Here is a 19,094-nt window from a genome sequence, read left to right as displayed (position 1 = left end):
AGCTAATGAAAAAATATATACTTCAGACTGTTGGAAAACAATAAAAATTAGAACCGGGTCTAATCCAACTATAGAAAATGAGGTTTTGTAATTTCTTAAATTACTTATCTGTTTTGTTAGTAAACCTTTTATCTCGAGCAATGCTGCGGGTTTCTGCATCTAGTGGAATTTCATTTTTTTTTTCATCGTTTCAAGTGGATGCTTCAAATACCTTGGCTCTATATACAACAGGATATGACCTATAAGATTAAGTGTGAACGACAAAAATGGAGAGTGGCCACTCGGGTATTTATGTGATCAAGTTGTTCCCAAAAGCAAAAGAGGAAGTTTTATCGAACGCTTAGAATAATCGAAACTCAGTGGAGGTTTTTTGTTTGAACAGGGTAATTTGCCATCCTGACAATAGGTTAATAAGTGAAACAGTGAACTTGTTTTTCCCTTCATTTTTTAGTTTTATTTTTCTGTGCAGATATTTGAAATAATATATAGGTTGATTCTTAAATTCTTAGTATTTAGTGATTCAGGAAGTCTATGTTTTGAAAAATTGAATAACCAATTTAAGCTACACTAAATGGATAAACTTTAAATCTAATGTCATACAAACTTTATCACAAAATGTTTTTGCTACGATCAGCTTGGACCAATAAAGAATTTACCTGGATGATCAACCTTATGCAGGTATTTCTTGAATTGTTCGTGAATTAACCCTAATGAAACGGATGTGGGAGATTTTGTTCCACTCTGGTCCATCGTCCTTCACACATCTTTTCTGTAAGAGTGGACAGTATCCAATACTTAGTGCTGTCAATCTGGTCAGCCGCAGGAGGACATCTTGTGAAGGTAAATGCACCAAGTTCTTGCACCACTTCAGTTCCATTTTCTGCAGCGACTGAAGGTTCCCAATCCACACTGGTACTTCCTCTACACAGTCATCATTGATTATCTTCAATACTTTGAGTGCTGGAAATAGAAGTTGAGATGTGACTGAGCTGGTGGACTGAATTTCCAAGGTCTTAAACCCTCCAATGCACAACGAGTTGAGGCGAGGAAGGCTTTGAAGCCCTTTTGGCAAGCAAGGTAATTTTTTGCATCCACTTACTTCTACTTCCTCAATATGTATCAGCTGGTTTAGATTTGGTATCCTTTCTAAATTATGACAGTCACGTATGCACAACCTCTTTAAAGAACGGCAACCCCCGATACTATCTGGTATTTCTCTCAGTTCTGGACACTCAACAATGGACAAGTGAAGTAGGGAAGTAAGCTGGGTTCCCAGTCCATCAGGCAAAGATTGTAGATCAAAACAGCGACGCAATGCCAATTCCTCAAGACTTATGCAATCAATCAGTTCATCAGGTAGCCGTGATAACTCTAACACCCCGTTGATGTTGAGGGAGATAAGTGATTTACTACTTTCACTTATTACATCGTATAATGCTTGACCTCTGAAACTTTTATCTACCTGTAAATGTCTGAGGGAAGGGAAGTTGGTTGGAGTCTTTGCCAGCTTGTCACTCTGTTCTATCCTTAGTATTTCAAGCAAGGGAAAGGCATTTGTGGCTGTTGTAGATACTGTTCCTACCAAATGATTTGTAGGGACTGCCCATTCTGTCAAGTTCTCAAAGCTAAATATATTAAGTTTTCTCAAGGCTGGAAATGCAGCTGGGGCTCGCTCAATCACATTGCTAGAATGATAGAATTCATCCCCTATAGCTGTGACAGACCACATAGAGTACATAATCAGATTCCTTAGACATGGTAGCTGCCCAAGCGCAGGGAGTTCCTTGCAGCTTCTGCAATATAGTAATTCAACATGGACCAAATTGTAGAATGGCATTGGAGTACCAGCTTCACTGAAAGTTATCATAGTCGTCAACCATGGAGGAAAACTTGGACCATCATAACCAGTTATCATGAGCAATTCCAATTTTGGGGGTGGTTGTAGAGCATCTAGCACTTCTAGGTGATTACTAGCCCTTCCCCAGCCCCAAATTAGTTGCATCTCTGTAATTCCTGTTTTTTTGCAAATGCCAGCTTTCTCCGCTTCTCCCTTGTTCTTCACATTTTCAAGTCCAGAGAAAGATAGGAGGCCCTTTATGGCACTCAATGCCCCCATTTCAGCAATTTCCCAGCCACTGCCTTCATTCAACTCGAGCATTGGTAGCGTCTGCAGTGCAGTTAATCTTTCAATCCCTCTAGGAAGGCACCATGAGTGGGATGTAAGGTGAAGGTGTCGTAAGTTGACTAACCTATACAGCCTTTGAGGTAATTCTTTAAGCCTGTAACCAAATAGCCTAAATGTTTGGAGATGGTAAAGGCTTGTTATTGAGTCTGGCAGCATAACTATAGGATTGTGAGATAGGTCGACATACCTTAAATGATGAAGCCCTCCGACAGCTTGAGGCACTTCTTCTAAACCAACTGCGGCTAATTTTAGTACACGCAAGTTTTTGGCATACACCAAAAGATCCATAGGTAAGCTAATATTAGAATGTAATGTCCGTAACCAATTCATGCTTTCCGCCGGAGGTTCTGAGATAATTGCACTATCATTAGGGTATATGGCTAGATGCCAGGCATTAGAAGGATTCCTGATCATATCTACCCCTTTCCAAATCAGCCACTCATGTCTAGAGATGTAAATAGCCATATCATGCACCAAATAATGCATGCGATATTCGGTGGTATCACCATCAAAAGAACGCCGTGTCTCTGCTTGTAAGAGTGAATTGCTTAACATTGTTTCAAAATATTTACTCCCCAGTTCCTCAGGTGTCAAACTGCTTCCTTCTGTTTGACAATTGAGGAAACCCTGAGCATTCCAGAGATTTATTAAATCTTCTCGATCAATGAGGACTTCCTTTGGATAAATGGCACAATACGCAAAACATTGCTTTAAAAAGGGTGAAGATAAATTGTTGAAACTCAGTAACAAGGAAGGTAGGATATCATTTTTCTCTTGGGGAAGATTCCACAACTTGCTCTTTTCTACAGCTTTCCACTCACACAAATCTTCTTTCATTCGTAATAAGCCTCCTATCACATTGATTGCTAAGGGCAACCCCTTGCATTTCTTCACAATCCTTTTGCCGATCTCTTCAAGCTCTGAATCATACGTTGCTTTGCCTTTCGAGAAAGCTTTCTGCACAAAGAAGGCCCAACTTTCTTCATCAGATAACCCTGTTAACTGGTGCATATATCGGCTTTCTGCTGTTTTTGCAATGTCTTTGTTGCGAGTAGTGACTAAAATCATGCTTCCCGTGGACCCTCCTAATCTTCTTAAGGAGTTCTTAAAAGAGTTCCATTTGCTTTGGCTCTGATCCCATACATCATCAAGCACAATCAAGTAACGTTTTCCCCTTACAAGTTGTTGAACTCTTTCTATGATTACATCTGTATTTGACAGTTCACACTTTCCTCCTGTGATTTTTTCAAACATCACACATAAAACCCTCTTCACACTGAAGCTATCAGATATGCAGATCCAAAATCTTTCTGTAAAACGTTCGATAATTGCTTCATTCTCATACAACTGTCTCGCCAATGTTGTTTTTCCAAGACCTGTTTATACAAGGTACAAAATCATATTCGTCACATATATTATACTTCCTCCATTTGTTGAGTGCAAAATTTCCTTTTGGCACACAGAATAAAGAAACTAGGTTAGAGGGTGTTGATTTCCAAGTTTGCCCATGCTTTTGAGTGCGAAAGCTCCAGATCCAACGACCTAGAACAGAAGAACTTGGATGAGCAAGTGATGCTCAATGGCGAGCAACACTTGGAAGAGGAGAAAGCAGTGCTTGGACGAGAAAAAGGAGTTGTGGAATACGGTGTAGAGTGAGGAAGGTTTAGAGAAAGAGGGGGAGTACTCTTCAAATAAGATTTACTCCATTGAAGAAGCTTGAGGGTTGCTCATGTAAGAGCTTTTATGAAAAGCTAGTTGAGTTCCCCAAACTTGTGATGTGGAGAGAGTAAACAGTAGATAGAGCTTGAAAGCTATAAGAGTGGTTGTAATTTATCAGGGTAAGGCAAACACATTTAGTGTTTGATAGTTTTTATTTGAGTTAGTAATTTCTGAAGTACACTTCAGTTAATACAATGTTGTTAGTAGAGGAAAGGTATCAAAGATATACATCATACTTGTACATTTTGTTGCTCTTTACGTTTTTCTACACTTTGTTTCGCAATATTGATAGGAGGGTAGGCAAAAGGATAAATGGTAGCCAATAAAACTTCCTAACTATTAGAGCTGTTGCACTTATTAAGAGGTTGCCCAAAAAGGTATCTGTTGTCCTTAAACAAAATGGAGAAAAGTATTTTATATACCCTAATAAGATTAGCTGTAATGATTGATTGGAAAAATTAGCTATTTTTAAGAGGTAAAATGCCATCTTAGTCTGTATTATGTGTTCGTGCAAGGGAGGGAAAACTGGGAAAAGGAGTAAAAACGCCCGAGATTAGAAAGGCCGAAGTTCATGAAAGAGTAGCAAAACTCTGAATAAAAAGAAAATGCAAATTTAAGGACTAAGGAGATTTAATATGTATTAGTACCTCCCATACCAACAATGACAATGGTGGAGATATCCTCTTCATTGTTAGGATCACTAAGCAAAGTAGTGAGCTCCTCTCGATCATGTTCTCTCCCTACAAATTCAAGCTTATGTGCATTTGCTAATTCTCGAACTTCATCCAAGTAGTTGTTGATGTTACTGCTGAATGCTTCTCTATCACCAACTCCTCTTACATCTGCAGTTACCATCTCTGCTGGCCTAATACCAAGCTTACTACTACTCTTGTACAAGTCATCAAAAGACCTAAGGATGTGGTTCACTTTGCTAGACATTCTAAAGCGCAAGGTCAAAGGATTAGAATGCGAGAGACTACACAAGCTGGAACACTTCTTTTTAAAATGTCGGCTCTTTAGGTGTATTTGTGATAGTAGCTTCCTCTTAGGTCTATAATTGTTCAACTTAAAGTGGTTCTTTAACTCCCATGAACTTGTTCTCTTATGAAGGATTTGGAAGGAATAATCATCCATCACATTATCCGCTGAGTAAGCCAAATCCATGACTTTTCTAAGCCAAGCGTTCACGAATTGACTATCTTCTCTATGTCTTTGGTTCAACCTCTCGATGTCGTGGAGAAACGCTTGGATGTAAGTGAACTCTTCTCTTAGCTTCTCAAACTGCTTCTTGAGTGTCCAAGCCACCTTTACTTGCTCTAAAGGACGCGTAATTACCAGCTTTGTTATCGCCTTTGCTGCCTCAACATAAAGAACTTCCATATTTTTTGGATCAATTAGTAGCTTCTTGATGCGTATCACCAGCTTTGTTACTACCTTAGCTTATCTATCTTTTTAGGATTAATTAGTAGCTTGTTGATGCATAATCAACAATTCACCATCTTTGTTATTGCCTATCTTGCCTAGAAATAAAGAGCTTCCATCTTTTTTGGATTAATTAGTTGCTTATTTACAGAAATTGGGATTAATAAACTCTTCTGTATGCTGGTTGATACAGAATTGATGAATTTTGATTGAAATTAATTAAGGTATTGTTTTGTTTTACTTTTTGGTCTTTGGAAGTGGTGAGTAATGAGGGTGGTTGAGTCAATGTCAAGCACTTAAATACTTAGCTGCCTTTTTTAGAAACTAAGACTAATCATATTATGTCTCATTTAGTTTGGTACACATGACAATGCACTTATTTTACCCTTAGACGATTCAAATCCAACTTAAGTATATATAATTTATAAATTAAAAGTAAAATACAAATTAAGAATAATTAATAAATAATATTTTAAAAAAATGATACATAGACTGACCGGAGGGAGTATGATGTAAAGGCCCCATTTCTTTAAGTTTATTTCATTTTAATAAGGAAATGAATAACTACTTTATTTTTTTAAGGGCGGACTGTGAGAGATTAATAAAAATCGAATTCAAATCTGAGCCGAAAATATAATACTTGCCACCACTTAGATAAGATCAATAAAATGAATAGTTCTAGGGACATGGAGAAAGAGATAAAAATGTTATTTTTATTTGAACTCAGTTGTAATCATTAATTAATTCATTTGGAGAGAACAAATTCTGTCACTTCCATTTAACATTTGAGCTAATTCATTTTTTTGAATTTACTATCTTTGTTACACAATGATTCTCCCATTTCACATTTTGTATAACATAATTTGCTAATTAAGTTGCTTTTTAAATTTAAAATTCGCTTAAAAATTACTGAAAAGTAGCTTAAAATTGCAAAATTCGCTTTTTACGATTCATAATTCGAGAGAATATTTACAAATCACGCTTTGTCGTATTATAAGATAAATGTAAAATTATTGCCAAGCAAAAGAAATTTGTTTGTTTTGGTTGACTTTGATTTTTCTACTCATAATTCATGGGAAGTCAAAAGAACAAAGTGAAGAAAAATCCAAAAAAAAATAATTAAACGCCTACCCGATTATTAAAAAGTTCAATTTGATTTTTTTTTTTTTTTGAACTAGCAAGAAACTCGTGAATTATAGTTACATGAAACGTGAAACGTAATCACGTTCCGCAATCCGGGAACATCCTAGAACACTAAAAAAATTCCGCTTAAAAAACATTTTCATAAAGCAAAAAAATCATTTTAATTTAATTTTGTTTTTAAATATATTTTTTATATAAATGTATCTCTTTCCTAATCGTTTCCGAGTCAATCTAAAATGCGTTTCTTGTTTCCGTTCCCATTCGCCATTCCAAACCGAATGTCGTTCCAGGTAACAGTGCTCTGAATACTACAAAATAGCATATACAACTTGAAAAAGGGCAACTAGGAAAATTTTACACCATGACAAAACTTCCGGTCTACTTCTAATAGTACTTCCAACTTTTACTTATATACACGTAGAGATAATTGTATTAAATAGTGCATTAATATGCGTGTTTTTTTTAGAAAGATTACATTGCAACATGCAAGCACACTCTAAGCTCAAACAAAGGAAACAAAATTTAAAGATGGTACATGAAGTTGAAACTGCTCATATAAGTAGAGAACACTCTGATTCATGTGTCAAGAACTGTAGTATTCCAGGGCTGTATATACAATCGTTCATCTAAAAGTGCGCAACTAACCGAAATTATGTTCCATCTTAGTTTCGTACAATAAAACTAACCTCGTATCACACATCCATCTTTTCAGCCTGTGACGGACAGTGAAGAGATGGGTACATGAAGCGCCTGATTCAACTAGTATGGTTCATCTACCATCTCAACCACAGGGGCATACTGCAGAAGTTATTCGAGGAGAGCAAGATGGAGGGAAAACAGTAAGGATTCTATTATTGCAGATGGATATGTAAAGTTTTGATATCACAGTAGAAAATCAAACTAACCTCATCATCATCTTCAAAATATATCCCGTCCACTGCACGTTTTCGTGAGAACTCCCAACCTAACGTGTTCTCGAGCAATCCTTTAAGTTTTCTAGTCTGTTGAGAGAAAAGTGGAAGTGCCAACTCATCAATTTACGCAGCCATATCAACAAATCAGTATGGAAACCGGGAAGCATGAATTCCATATAAGCGATTCTATGGTTTCACTCTTCACATATAACAGCAAATCGGTATGGTTTTTTCAGGCACTGTAAGAAACTTGACAACTCTAAAGTCCGGTTATCCAAAAGTCTCGAATGTACTGTAATAAAGCGACTGCCTTTCCCGTCACTGATACTAAATATAGTCTTAAGGAAGAAACCGCATAACTAGAGCTTTCTATATAAAGATGGAATTATCGAATTCAAGAGGTGAAGAGGATGCAGTTAAGTAGATAAGCAATGCATTATGCGAATGATAACGAAACAAAAATCCGACTCAAATGCTCAAGTATACTTACCCATGTTAGAAGATCTCCATCAACGACTGAAGCCTCATCAACTAGCAAAAAGAATTCCTGAAAATACGCATCAAAAATGTCAACAATCAACACCCACTAAACAGAAGAACGGTTAAATTTTATACGATTTTATACATCTGTTACAACCCTCATCGAAGTATATAAGAAGGCAGCGTCCTTCAGCAGATTTGAGCACTTTAACTGCATAAATGCATGAATGTTTATTCGGTGACATGATTACCTTGCAAAGGTGATGTAGAAAGCTATCAGAAGAAAACCATGAATCGTCCAAAAAAAATGATGGTTCCTTCTCTGTGCCGCTGTTTCTTTTATGGTCTCTTTGAAATCCATACTTAAGCTGATGATATACGCACCTGATGAACTGCAATAAGAGTTGTGTAAATTAGCAAGAAAAGAAATCGAGAAAAGCAGCAGCAGCAGCATGTGTTGGCATCCTGAAAGTACCATAAAAATCACCCTCAAGAATCCAACTAGCCATTTATCTCATATAAAGATGATACTTTAATACCGAAAATTTGAAGTGATAAAATTAATGGAATTTAGAAATACCTTCACAAAAAGCTGGGTCCTCGTATGAAAAGGCTGCAAAACGTAAACATAAGTTACAAAAACTATTCAAGTGCGCAAAAGTTCACAATACGCGTACTTTGATAGTTTTACTCAGGATTTGAAAGAGATTACGATTATGGCATTTGATATCACAATCATGCACGTATAGACATCTGATAAGGTCATTTACAGCCGAAGATTCAGTGACAGTACACTTACAGCTTCGGTACATCCCAAAAGAAGACTGACCAAAGATTTCCATTGCAGAAACCCGTCAAGTGATTGTCCCATCTGTGAAACACTCCAATCGTCATCAATACAAGTTGACAAAGAAACATTACGACACACATTTATACGGTGACTTGATAAGTAACATACTATACAGCATACCAGAAAGGCAATGAATGCAAATTGCAGCTCACCGAGTAGTCTATCTTCAACTCCATCATATTCTTTCATTAGAATGTTCTCGAGAATATAACTCTGAATGAACAGTAGCAGAAGTGTTAAAATCAAAAGGGAAAAAATGATAGAAGTCCGTGAACCCCCGCAGCATAAGACACAGACAAGTACTTAAGATTAACCTTATCGAGATTCACGGAAGTAAGTTCTGCTCCAGAGATTCCTTTCTGCTTGATAACACGAGGAATTGGCGTATAGTAGCATCCTTTCTTTTCGGAACTTTCAATTTCTCCACCGAATTTACTGTTCTTCAATTGATCAGCCAAAGCTTTCTCGGTGGTGGTTTTCGGAGTGTTCCCAACTAAGCTTGATTCACATGTCACTGTAATTTCCCCTCCTATTGGTTCTGTTAAATAGAGTAAGCATGGAATCAAATTAAAGGTATGATTTCAGTCACACACAACCGACAATTAATAAAGAAACAAAAAAGGATAATTTAAAGCCTCCTAGATGGAAAAAATAGAAATTAGCTTAACATGATCTTAATATTGCTGAAAGCTATGAAAATTGTGGAATATATACGAGGACAAGAAAAGCTCAAGCCATAAATCATATCTGAATTTTGATGACTTTTCACCCTATTCAAGTGCACAAACCACATTACGTTGCCCCAACTGAGGTAGATCCCAACTACTTGGAGTAAGGAGGGTTGGATGTGCCTAGATCCATAGCCTTACCATTGCAATAACATCAGTGTCTCGTGATTCGCTTATCTCACAAATTGCAATTCGCAAATTGAGAAAAGCAAATTATGATCGGTATTGGGCTATTTTTGTGACAATTTGAGCGAACTGTGCAAATTATGTTGGACTTCATGTCAAAGGGGATGTTTCTAATAAAGTAATAGTATTAGTGTTACCAATATGCTCAATGACACCCTTCGTGATCCAAGATGACAAATATTTCCAATCTCCATAGTCACTTAATGAGTAAGGGCCAAGATGCCTATCAAATTCAAAACGCTTGACAGCTTCAGCATATCTCTCTTCCTACATTGGAGAAGAAAAATGATGATAACCAAGTTAGTAGCCATGGCGGACCAAAAAAGTAGAACCTAAGTACACAATCTTAAGCAACTCAAAAAGTCAACCAATACATCAATGCAGAAGGTCTTACCTCTTCCTCGGAAACTTTGATCAGTCTTTCCTCTTGTAGATCCCATTTACGAACAATGACCTGTTGAAACCAGAGACATTAGATGCCACCAGTAACTAGAATCTGATTGAGATATTAGAGTAAATTAATAAGAACCAAACCTCAGACGGGGAAGTCTCAATAAAGAAACCAACTATTGGTGAAAACTCCTTCCCATCTCTGCATATAAAATGAAAATCCCCGTACAATCAAACATAAGTAAATGTCATCAAATCTTTTAGATAGTACAAACAAACGCCGAAAATCTCAAACAAAAACAAAAGAAAGAAACGGGATATCATACTTATTTGAAGAACTGTAAAATACAAAGTGAATGCCAGGAGGAATCATCTTAACACCCTTGAATTCAGGTCCAGCATAGAAAACCTGAGAACAAAAACCGACATATCTAACAAGTTGAATATCTACAATAACTTGAATCCAGTTTCGTGCGCAACTTGCAAGGGAGGAAGAGTAACCGTCAAACTCAAGACAAAATAGATTATAATCCAAGGCGGATTGCCGAAACACAGTGGTGAGCAAGATAGCATTGTAGACACCAAAACTCTGAAAGCTAGTGACAAATTTATCTCTTTAGGACATAAAATTAAAACTATGTGTTGGGATTTAACCGGGTTTCTTGTTCTCTAACTTGTGACTCTTCCATAAAACCAAGATTATTCGTAGGATTTCACAAGGTTTTTAGATGAAATTAAGAATAACTTGCGAATTACTGCCTTAAAGTTTAGTACTTTTGCGAGTTACATCCTCAATATTTGTTTTTTGAGGGTTACAGCCACCAAAGTATTAAAATTTACAAGTTCAAGCAAAAACACATAACTCCAACCACTTCACCAAAAAATTCCAACCACCAAAATGGTCGGAATTTTGTATTGATACTTTAATGGTTATAATTCGAAAAAAAATAAATATTGAAGTTGTAATTCGCAAAAGTATTAAACTTTATGGCAAATTATTCTGAAATTAATCACAAAAAACCCATTACCTTCCTGCTACAAAAGATTGTAGGTTTCCAATATACCTTAAAGGGAGAAATCATAGAATTGAAAATTTTATGTTTAACAAGCATAACTAACCCAATTCAATTGGAAATATACACTTCCTCCTTTCCAATGATCAACTTCCAAAAACATTCACTAAACATCCTAGTCTTACACAGTTTGCTACTAATCCAACCAAAAAATTACAAAATTACAAAATTGTAATAAAATATTTCCAAATTTCTTATGAAAACTTCCTAACTTCCATAACCCTAACCCAGTTTCTGGCCCACTTAAGCAACTACTTGTCTACTTCTATGCTTTTCAAAAAAAAAAAAAAAAAAAAAAAAAAGAAAAAGAAAAGGCAACTACTTCTATAAGCAGAGTATACTACCAAAGATTTAGGCTTTTTCCTAAAACTTAATCACCCACTAACAATCAAATCATATGATCATCATCTTAAATACTAAAGCAATGAAAAATGCAACAAAAAATCAAATTCATTAGTAAAATCACAAATCCCTTCAAATAAACTATAATTATACAAAATCATAGCTTTTTGATAACCCCACATCCCAAAACAACGAAAATCAACCAAAAAGACTTCGGAATTTTCAAAAAAAATATCAAACTTTTAAAATCCCAAGAAAATACACAAATGATATACGAGGAACCTGAGTGTCAATGCCAATGAGAGTGTATTGAGGAACTCCAAGAAGAAGGAGAGTTGAGCCATGTTTTACTAGCTCTAAAGCCTTTTCTGAGTCCATTTTCGAACTTCCCTGAAGTTTTTTTTTGCTCCAAAATGGTATGTGTTAGGATTTTTTACAAGTTTTTTTTTTAATACTTTTTTCCAAATTATTGGACCTTTAAAAAGTCCAGAAGTCTCTTCTGCTTGTCTAGAGATACGAGGAAAGAACGCCCTACTTTTACAACCCAAAAACTAAAAGATCGAAAAATGCCGGGGAAATGCTCCAATATTCAAACCCTTATCATTATTTATCAATTCAAGAATAAAAAAACTAATTTGCTGAAAATAAATTTAACTATTTTTATTTTTAAATAAATTCACATATTTGATATATTCGCTTAATATAGACTCATTTATTATTTGTAATCATTTCAAAAGTTTTTTTTTTACTCAAGCAATTAAGAAAAAACAATAGTTAAGTTTATTTTCATTAATCATACAAGTGGGTTTATTTAAAAATAATCAATTTGCCCGTTCTTTTATTCTGATTTTTCATTCAATTTGCCACATTTTTTAGTCCGTTTTAATTACTTATATTTTCTGTATTTTTTATCATTTCTGAATAACTCACTATTTTAATTTTTTTTTTGAAATTACTAATTATTTATTTATCTAATTTTTAAGTTTTCGTTTCAATAAAACAAATGTAGAAAAATGAAATGGATAAAATTGAAATGGTGTTTGCCTATATAGTAGATCTTTTTTTCCAATTTCATGAGACAAGAAATACACTCCACTGATCTCTACGTTTTGTAGCAAAATATAGGTACACAAGTAAGATTAGAAAATAAATGATAATTTAAAGCAAAAAGTAAATAAAAATCAAATTTTTAAGATTAAAATTTCCCAATCAAATTTAAATGAGCAAATCAAGACGTTTATAGCATGTAATCTTGTTGTACATGAATAAATTACAATCAAAAAATGCTAAAAATACATTTCTAAGAAAAGCCCTTGCCTTTGGACCTTTAGGGAAGTTTCGGAAAAACAATTGTGATCCATAATAAGCTTTTGTGCCAAACGTCTGATTAATACGGGAAAATCATTTGAAGTTGTGATACGAGGGAACCAAGAAATTGGAAGTTTGTTTGATTGAGCAGAATGACCGAAAACATAACTTTCCGAGAAGTATGAAATGCGAGAAAATAGCTTCTGGACCTCATTGAACAACTCCTCGTACGAAGCTGTACTTTCCGCTGTCAACAAACAATTTGAACACTTCTCGTGTCATATTAAATACCAGAAATTGACTTCTTCATAACTACAGTGTCCGGGAGTGAATTAAACGAACGTTAACTATACTTCTCGGCGTTAAACTTGATTTGGGGGTTGCGGATATCATCTTGGCTCTGAATCAGTCGGATCTCTAGACTACTCGTCTTGGGGTCAAATCCTGCAAGTTTGTAGTCTTGTATCGTTCGTTGTAGAAGAGCCTGCACAATTTGAATTTCGGTAAGAGATATTGCATTGCACAACATATATGACCTTTGACTTGAAGGCTGAAGCAGATCAGCCTGGACCACATGCCCGAGTTCCGGTCTTTTTGGGCCTGATGGGGTTGGGCTTTTGACCAAGCCAAGTGCTATTTAGTCGAGTTACAGGATTCAGATTTTACTTTACATGCATGTTCGGGCTGGCTCATTCAGAACCACAGTGCAAAAACAAAGTCACATCGCATCGACTGTGCATATAAAGGGTTCATAGAAAAAACGAACCGATATTTCCCACGTTGTAAAGGTGTAAAGGAACTGCATTCTAGGCCATTTATTATCATGCACAAATTCTAATGTGAAACGGTCTCATCGTGAGACGCTACATGGGCTGAATAGCCCAACTAATACAATTATTAGCAGATGGGCTCCTTGCCTCCTTGTTTTGAGGTCGTCTCACCGAAAGACGGTCTCTCACAAGAATAGCTCATTGTCATGTTTTCAGCCGATATTCTACACCACTCCCGTTACCGCATCATTGATCGCCCACTTCTTTTGCACTATGTTTGAGAGGGGATGGGAGGGGCTTTGCAGACATCAAATATGATCATATCTGCTTGAACTCCAGCATATTTTGCTCGCGTATCATCATTAAACTCCAGCACAAGCAAGAAAATAATATCGGAAAGTACCTGTATGCTTGAAACTGCAAGCTCTGCTGCTCTCGCGAGATTATCAGGATATTTCTGCATAGAAAAAATGTCGATATCAATAACAGCTGAACGAACAAACAAAGTCACGTAAATTCAGGTAGATCAAGGATTGAGCCTTTACATTGCTCCATCCGAGAAATAATGCAGTCATCAAATCTCCTGTTCCCTACACAATAAAAGATCAGTCTCAGGCATCACATTATCATCAATTGTAAAACGTCACACAGTTCCGAGCAATAAAAGATGTTAAAATAGCCAGCTATATACGTCGAAAGTACAACAGGATACACTAAGTGAAGCTACGTACTGTAAAATATGCTGGAATTTTCGGTATCATTATTTTGAATTGTTCCGGAGCATCATCCTACACAATTGGAGCAAAATGACAAAAAAGGATCATTTTCAGAAAGCAAATATCTAGAAGTAGAAAATGCAACAAGACAAAAAATCAAGACATATAATACAAACCTTTTCTTTCTTACTGCTTCCAACAAGGTAGAGATCGCCATTAATATTTATACTTGTGACGACAACCTGAAGTCACAATGGGATATAATCATAAGTACTAAAAGGAGGAAAGAAGTTAAGAAGGATCAATCTACTGTGAATTGAATAACTATTTTGTAATTTTTTTTGTTGGATATGATCATTGAGCACTCGGGAATTTGAGTGCAATCTTCCAAAAGATTAAGAACTTGTTGTTTTCATGATTATGAATGGGTTTTTTGTTTAGTGAGTATCTAGTTCCATAGTTATTACTACAAATCTCTTATGTTTCCCCTAATTTGCCAAAGAATTCATACACGATTTGCAAAAGTGAAGTTCTAGAGTAAGACGGGTGATTGTAGGTGTCTTTCGATAAGATATGGAGGTACTTTGTACATGAGACCTTGTCTATAACAGTGTCTTAGGATGGGGAAATTAGGAGGAAAGAAAAGGAGAGTTAGTGAGCAAGTTGCCCCTGTATGAATACAATTCACCAGCTAAATTCGCTTTCTGAATTCACAATTTTTTTTTAAAATGACCCAAAATAGCCCAAAACGACCAAAATTCGTTTTTTCGATTTGCGATTTGCGATGAGATTAGTGAATCATGTGCCACTTAGATGAAGAGAAGGCAAGTGGAAGATTTTAATTATCTTCTTATTTTTACAAAGCTCCAACATTGGAATTTGGAAAGTTAAGAAGAAAAATCGCAATCTCAAGCCTTCCCTACCCTTCCTTTCCTTCCGTTCCCTTTGTAATAGCTAACCAAAGACACTCTTAAGCACAAGTAATGGAATGCAAATTATCATCCAACGCTTAAGCTCACGATGAAAGTAAAAGAGGAAAAATAAGAACCTTAGAAGGTCCAGCTGCATGGAGTCTCCTACAAGCTTCCCTCCCATCTTGTTCTGATGCAATCCTGTCACAAATAAAGATGGCATTCAGATAACTAAAGACGAGCACCGCAAGGCCGAAGCCCCCAGGTTCTCATGTCAACATAGTTTCCCGATGGAAAACAAGCACAGCTTGTGTAAGTGTATCATCTACACCTCCAAAGAGACCGTGTTTTCGACTTCACCAAACACGGTAAGCATATTATAGTGGTTAGTAAAGTTGAAAGCATGATCTCTTTGGGGCTAAAACCACAAAAAAAGTGACATAAAGAAGAGAAAAGGAATGGGGGAGAGAATTGTAAATATTTTCGTTCTTTTCATAAATGGAAGAACTTTTCCTATCTTTTTCTCCAGTCAAAGACTATAGGATCCAATGAGAAACATTTTACATGTGATACCAAAGAGAAAGGATAATACCTTAAACCAGTGAGCAATTCAGCTTCAAACTGGTTAGGTGTCAGCATTGATGCAACAGGTACAACCTAACCATCAAAAAGACGTAAACTAACACATTTAATTGAGAGATACAAAAAAGAAAAAATATAAAGAAAGAAGTCGGAAAATATTATTTCATTCAGGAACAGATACTGAGAATTCCACATGACTCCAAGTATTTCTATCCCTTTCAAGTAGCAAGCTCAGAGGTGAATGGTCTTATGTAACAATCACTACAAGTTTATGAACTTGTTTCTCCTATTAAGTGAAGACAACTAATCCATACACCAATGGTCATAGTAATAATCAATAGATTGATACAACTACCTTGAGATCTCCATTATCCTCTATTTGTGAGTTGGTATACAATAGTTGAATTGTATATCAGCAATCAAGTAGCTTTATCACAAGAAATAAGCAAAGTCCAAGGATGATGATCTATTCTTGACACACTCTAGAAGACAGCTCAAAGTTTTTGTTATTTCAGACAAGCCAATGCTTTCATAACCGGCTCACTAGAATGTCTGAACTCTTCTACCAACATTAGAAGATGGCATAATCTACACAAAGCATAGGTGATCGGCCAAACATAGTTAATAAATTAGCAGATGAAACACTAACCTTTTCTCGATATACTGATATTAGCTCTTCCGGGACATAAAGCTTTCCTTCATCACCCAGTACGGGATCACAAACTGAAGACCAGATAAAAGAATATGTTAGAAAATTATAGATAGAACAAAAAAAAGAGTGTACTCATATTAGCAGAAGCATATATACGTATATAACCTCAATCAGGAAAAGATGAGAACAAGGAGCAAACAAATTCCTCCGTGTGATATTTAGAATTTCATAATATATTTTTAATGCTAGAGAGCAAGCGTCTAAGGAAGGGTCCCAAACTCTCACCACGGAGATGTAAGGGTGGCAAACCTCAGCTTTTTACGTATTTATTAATTGAATATCATAACAGAGCAAATCCCACAAATAAAAACCGCAAGATCCAGACTTTTTGCACTTGCATCTGCACTGCAATATTCTTTGTAATTGAATCATTGAATTAAATTACAATGCAAACTTGCTAATACCGCTACTAAGGTCAATAGTTTAATAAGAACATAAGTCTTAGATAAAATAAATATTTACAAAAACTTGATTATGGTACTAAAATAATCATCCCGATCATTAATTCATCATACTAGAAAACACAGGGAGTGGGAGACTTACCATATAGAAGTCCAGGGTTCACAGACCGTAGTTTAGTAACAACTTCCAATACAGTGTTTAAAAATGAGACTGAACCAATATAACCTGCAAAAACCCATGAAAGACATTTAAATAAAACACAATACACCTAACTTTTTTGTATTTGTGATGTGCGTAGTTTCATCAATGTGAACATCAGTAAAGTAAAATGTGCATAAGATTTAAATCTCTTCCGTGCCAAATAAAATATTCGCGTGAAACATATCTCACATTTTACCTGTCAATAGATGGGTATAGAACAACAGGTTATTAGCTTCCAGACCTTCTATTAAGTCCCATAATTCTTTCCCATTCAAAACTTGGCCTTTAAATGTCGGATATCCTGCATGATCCACAACTCAGCAATCAGTACAAGCTCGTCAAGAGTCAACCTTTCTAATCGAGTTATGAGGACGGCTTGCCTGTGTGATTTGAGAACTGAACGGAGTTGATGGGGTCTACATCATATCCTAAAAGTTGAAGCGGAAACACAGCCGTCTTATTGCCGACATAACCCTGAATTAAAGGGAACAACATAATCACATACTTTACATCAATCATAAACTACAACTAATCGGGGCTACATCATGTTCAAGCCGACTTATTACTAACATAATTCAAAATCAAAGGGCGCAACATAATCACATAACTAACATCAAACAACACCAACAACAATATTCCGTTGTCCCAATGCGATCATATGGTTTCCACCTAGGGTGGAGTTTGGGGTAGAATGTACGCAACCTCACCTTGTTATACTCTTGTTAGTGATAACGAAGAGGTTATTTCAGATTGATACTTAATAGCAAAAATCATCGCAACTAAATAACTAAAAATCTTTGGCCCTATCAAACTAACATTGCAGATGTTATTTTTTCCGATTCTATTGTTTAATAATACTTTATAGCTCACCTTTTACATGGAAAAACAACTTTCTTATAGATTGATATAAGGTTATTGATAGCATTAATGCACATGACATTAATTCCTAGGTTTGGCTACCATCCTTTCAAGTTTCAACTTAACAGGCTAATCAACTACTCTCTCCGTCCCCATAAGTATCCCAATGCATTTCCTTTATTAGATCAATTGCAGTGTCACATGAATCGCTGATGAATCATAAAAAGCGAAAATGATCGGTTTAGAGCTATTTTTGGGCCATTTTGATGAATCACCAAGCAAATTAGCAGCGAATTATGCTACATAGTACGAATGGAGGGAGTATTTGATATCGACAAGAAACAACTAACATCAAACAATGTCCAATGCATTAACAAAAACCCATTAACAACTATAATTATGCAATTAAAATATCAAATGAATGAAATTTCCAACAAATTTCATCATATATCTCATATAAAAACTTACTTAAAGTTCACAACTTTAATGCTTATATCATTACAAATCACACAAAAAACATAATTAGCAATAAATTCAATTACCTGAACAGTATGAGACTGAATGCTAAGAACACGGCCAGTTTCAGAAGGCAAAGCGTTTGACAATATAGGAGGTTGTGCCATTGATGAATTCTTTGAATTTCTAATCTCTAAAGTATTTAACCTAATCAATATCAATTTAAACAGTTCAATGAAAAATAAAACTACATATAATCAATCAAGACAAAAAAAGCCCAATAATTAAAAAGATTCATGAAGTTACTGAATTTGTGGGTTCTTGGGATATGAGAGGATAGAAATGGGTGAGAATCAATTACCAAGAATTAAGATGAAGGAGGAATAATAGGAGTTAGACATTCAATTTTGCAGAACAATTCTTCAGTCTTTAAATTGTTTGGTGAGGCAAAATTAAAATGTGAAAAGTTTGACTGAATTGAATTAGATATTAGTGAGGAACTCGGAGGTTGCCAATGATCTCGTGGTTTTTCCTAAATTATTTTTGGTTGATCACTTTTTTTTTATTATTATTATTTGTTATTAAAAAATTAAATAAATTTGCGGGTGTATGGCACATGGTTGATAAAATGATTTTGAATAACTGATTTGATCAATTGATTTTATTAATTGATTTGATAAAATAATTTTTAATTTGCTTTCCGCTGCTATGAGCAACTTATTCAAAAACAACCTATTAATAAAAAT

The 19,094-nt window shown here is 35.5% G+C and overlaps 3 protein-coding genes across 4 annotated transcripts; all 3 read right to left on the bottom strand.

The window, feature by feature from the left end:
• Positions 1 to 551: 551 nt before the first annotated feature.
• Positions 552 to 5,605, bottom strand: LOC130804171 (putative disease resistance protein RGA4). Of its 2 annotated transcripts, XM_057668523.1 has the most exons (3): positions 4,552 to 5,605; positions 2,373 to 3,561; positions 552 to 2,279 (listed from the first exon to the last, which is right to left on the bottom strand). In XM_057668523.1, exons 1-3 carry the CDS (start codon positions 5,282 to 5,284, stop codon positions 671 to 673), a joined length of 3,531 nt encoding a protein of 1,176 aa, XP_057524506.1. In that variant the 5' UTR covers positions 5,285 to 5,605; the 3' UTR covers positions 552 to 670. The 2 variants fall into 2 exon arrangements, with proteins under 2 accessions (XP_057524506.1, XP_057524505.1); XM_057668522.1 differs by having other exon boundaries at positions 552 to 3,561.
• Positions 5,606 to 6,848: 1,243 nt separating this feature from the next.
• Positions 6,849 to 12,003, bottom strand: LOC130804354 (uncharacterized). Its single transcript, XM_057668767.1, has 13 exons — positions 11,715 to 12,003; positions 10,344 to 10,426; positions 10,162 to 10,219; positions 10,022 to 10,081; positions 9,765 to 9,894; positions 9,028 to 9,251; positions 8,834 to 8,926; positions 8,663 to 8,734; positions 8,444 to 8,476; positions 8,115 to 8,255; positions 7,874 to 7,930; positions 7,375 to 7,470; positions 6,849 to 7,267 (listed from the first exon to the last, which is right to left on the bottom strand). Exons 1-13 carry the CDS (start codon positions 11,808 to 11,810, stop codon positions 7,229 to 7,231), a joined length of 1,182 nt encoding a protein of 393 aa, XP_057524750.1. The 5' UTR covers positions 11,811 to 12,003; the 3' UTR covers positions 6,849 to 7,228.
• Positions 12,004 to 12,605: 602 nt separating this feature from the next.
• LOC130804318 (pyridoxal kinase-like) lies at positions 12,606 to 18,865 on the bottom strand. The gene is made up of 13 exons (XM_057668712.1): positions 18,710 to 18,865; positions 18,435 to 18,555; positions 17,415 to 17,508; positions 17,231 to 17,335; positions 16,975 to 17,058; positions 16,369 to 16,442; positions 15,730 to 15,794; positions 15,275 to 15,338; positions 14,403 to 14,468; positions 14,242 to 14,298; positions 14,056 to 14,100; positions 13,914 to 13,967; positions 12,606 to 13,224 (listed from the first exon to the last, which is right to left on the bottom strand). The coding sequence occupies exons 2-13, from the start codon at positions 18,513 to 18,515 to the stop codon at positions 13,084 to 13,086; spliced, it is 930 nt and encodes a 309-aa protein (XP_057524695.1). The 5' UTR covers positions 18,516 to 18,555; positions 18,710 to 18,865; the 3' UTR covers positions 12,606 to 13,083.
• Positions 18,866 to 19,094: the final 229 nt, after the last annotated feature.

Source organism: Amaranthus tricolor, chromosome 17 (genome assembly GCF_026212465.1).
Source record: "Amaranthus tricolor cultivar Red isolate AtriRed21 chromosome 17, ASM2621246v1, whole genome shotgun sequence".
Lineage (NCBI taxonomy): Eukaryota > Viridiplantae > Streptophyta > Magnoliopsida > Caryophyllales > Amaranthaceae > Amaranthus > Amaranthus tricolor.
The sequence above is the reverse complement of the archived record's forward strand: the minus strand, read 5'-3'. Positions and strand labels throughout refer to the sequence as shown.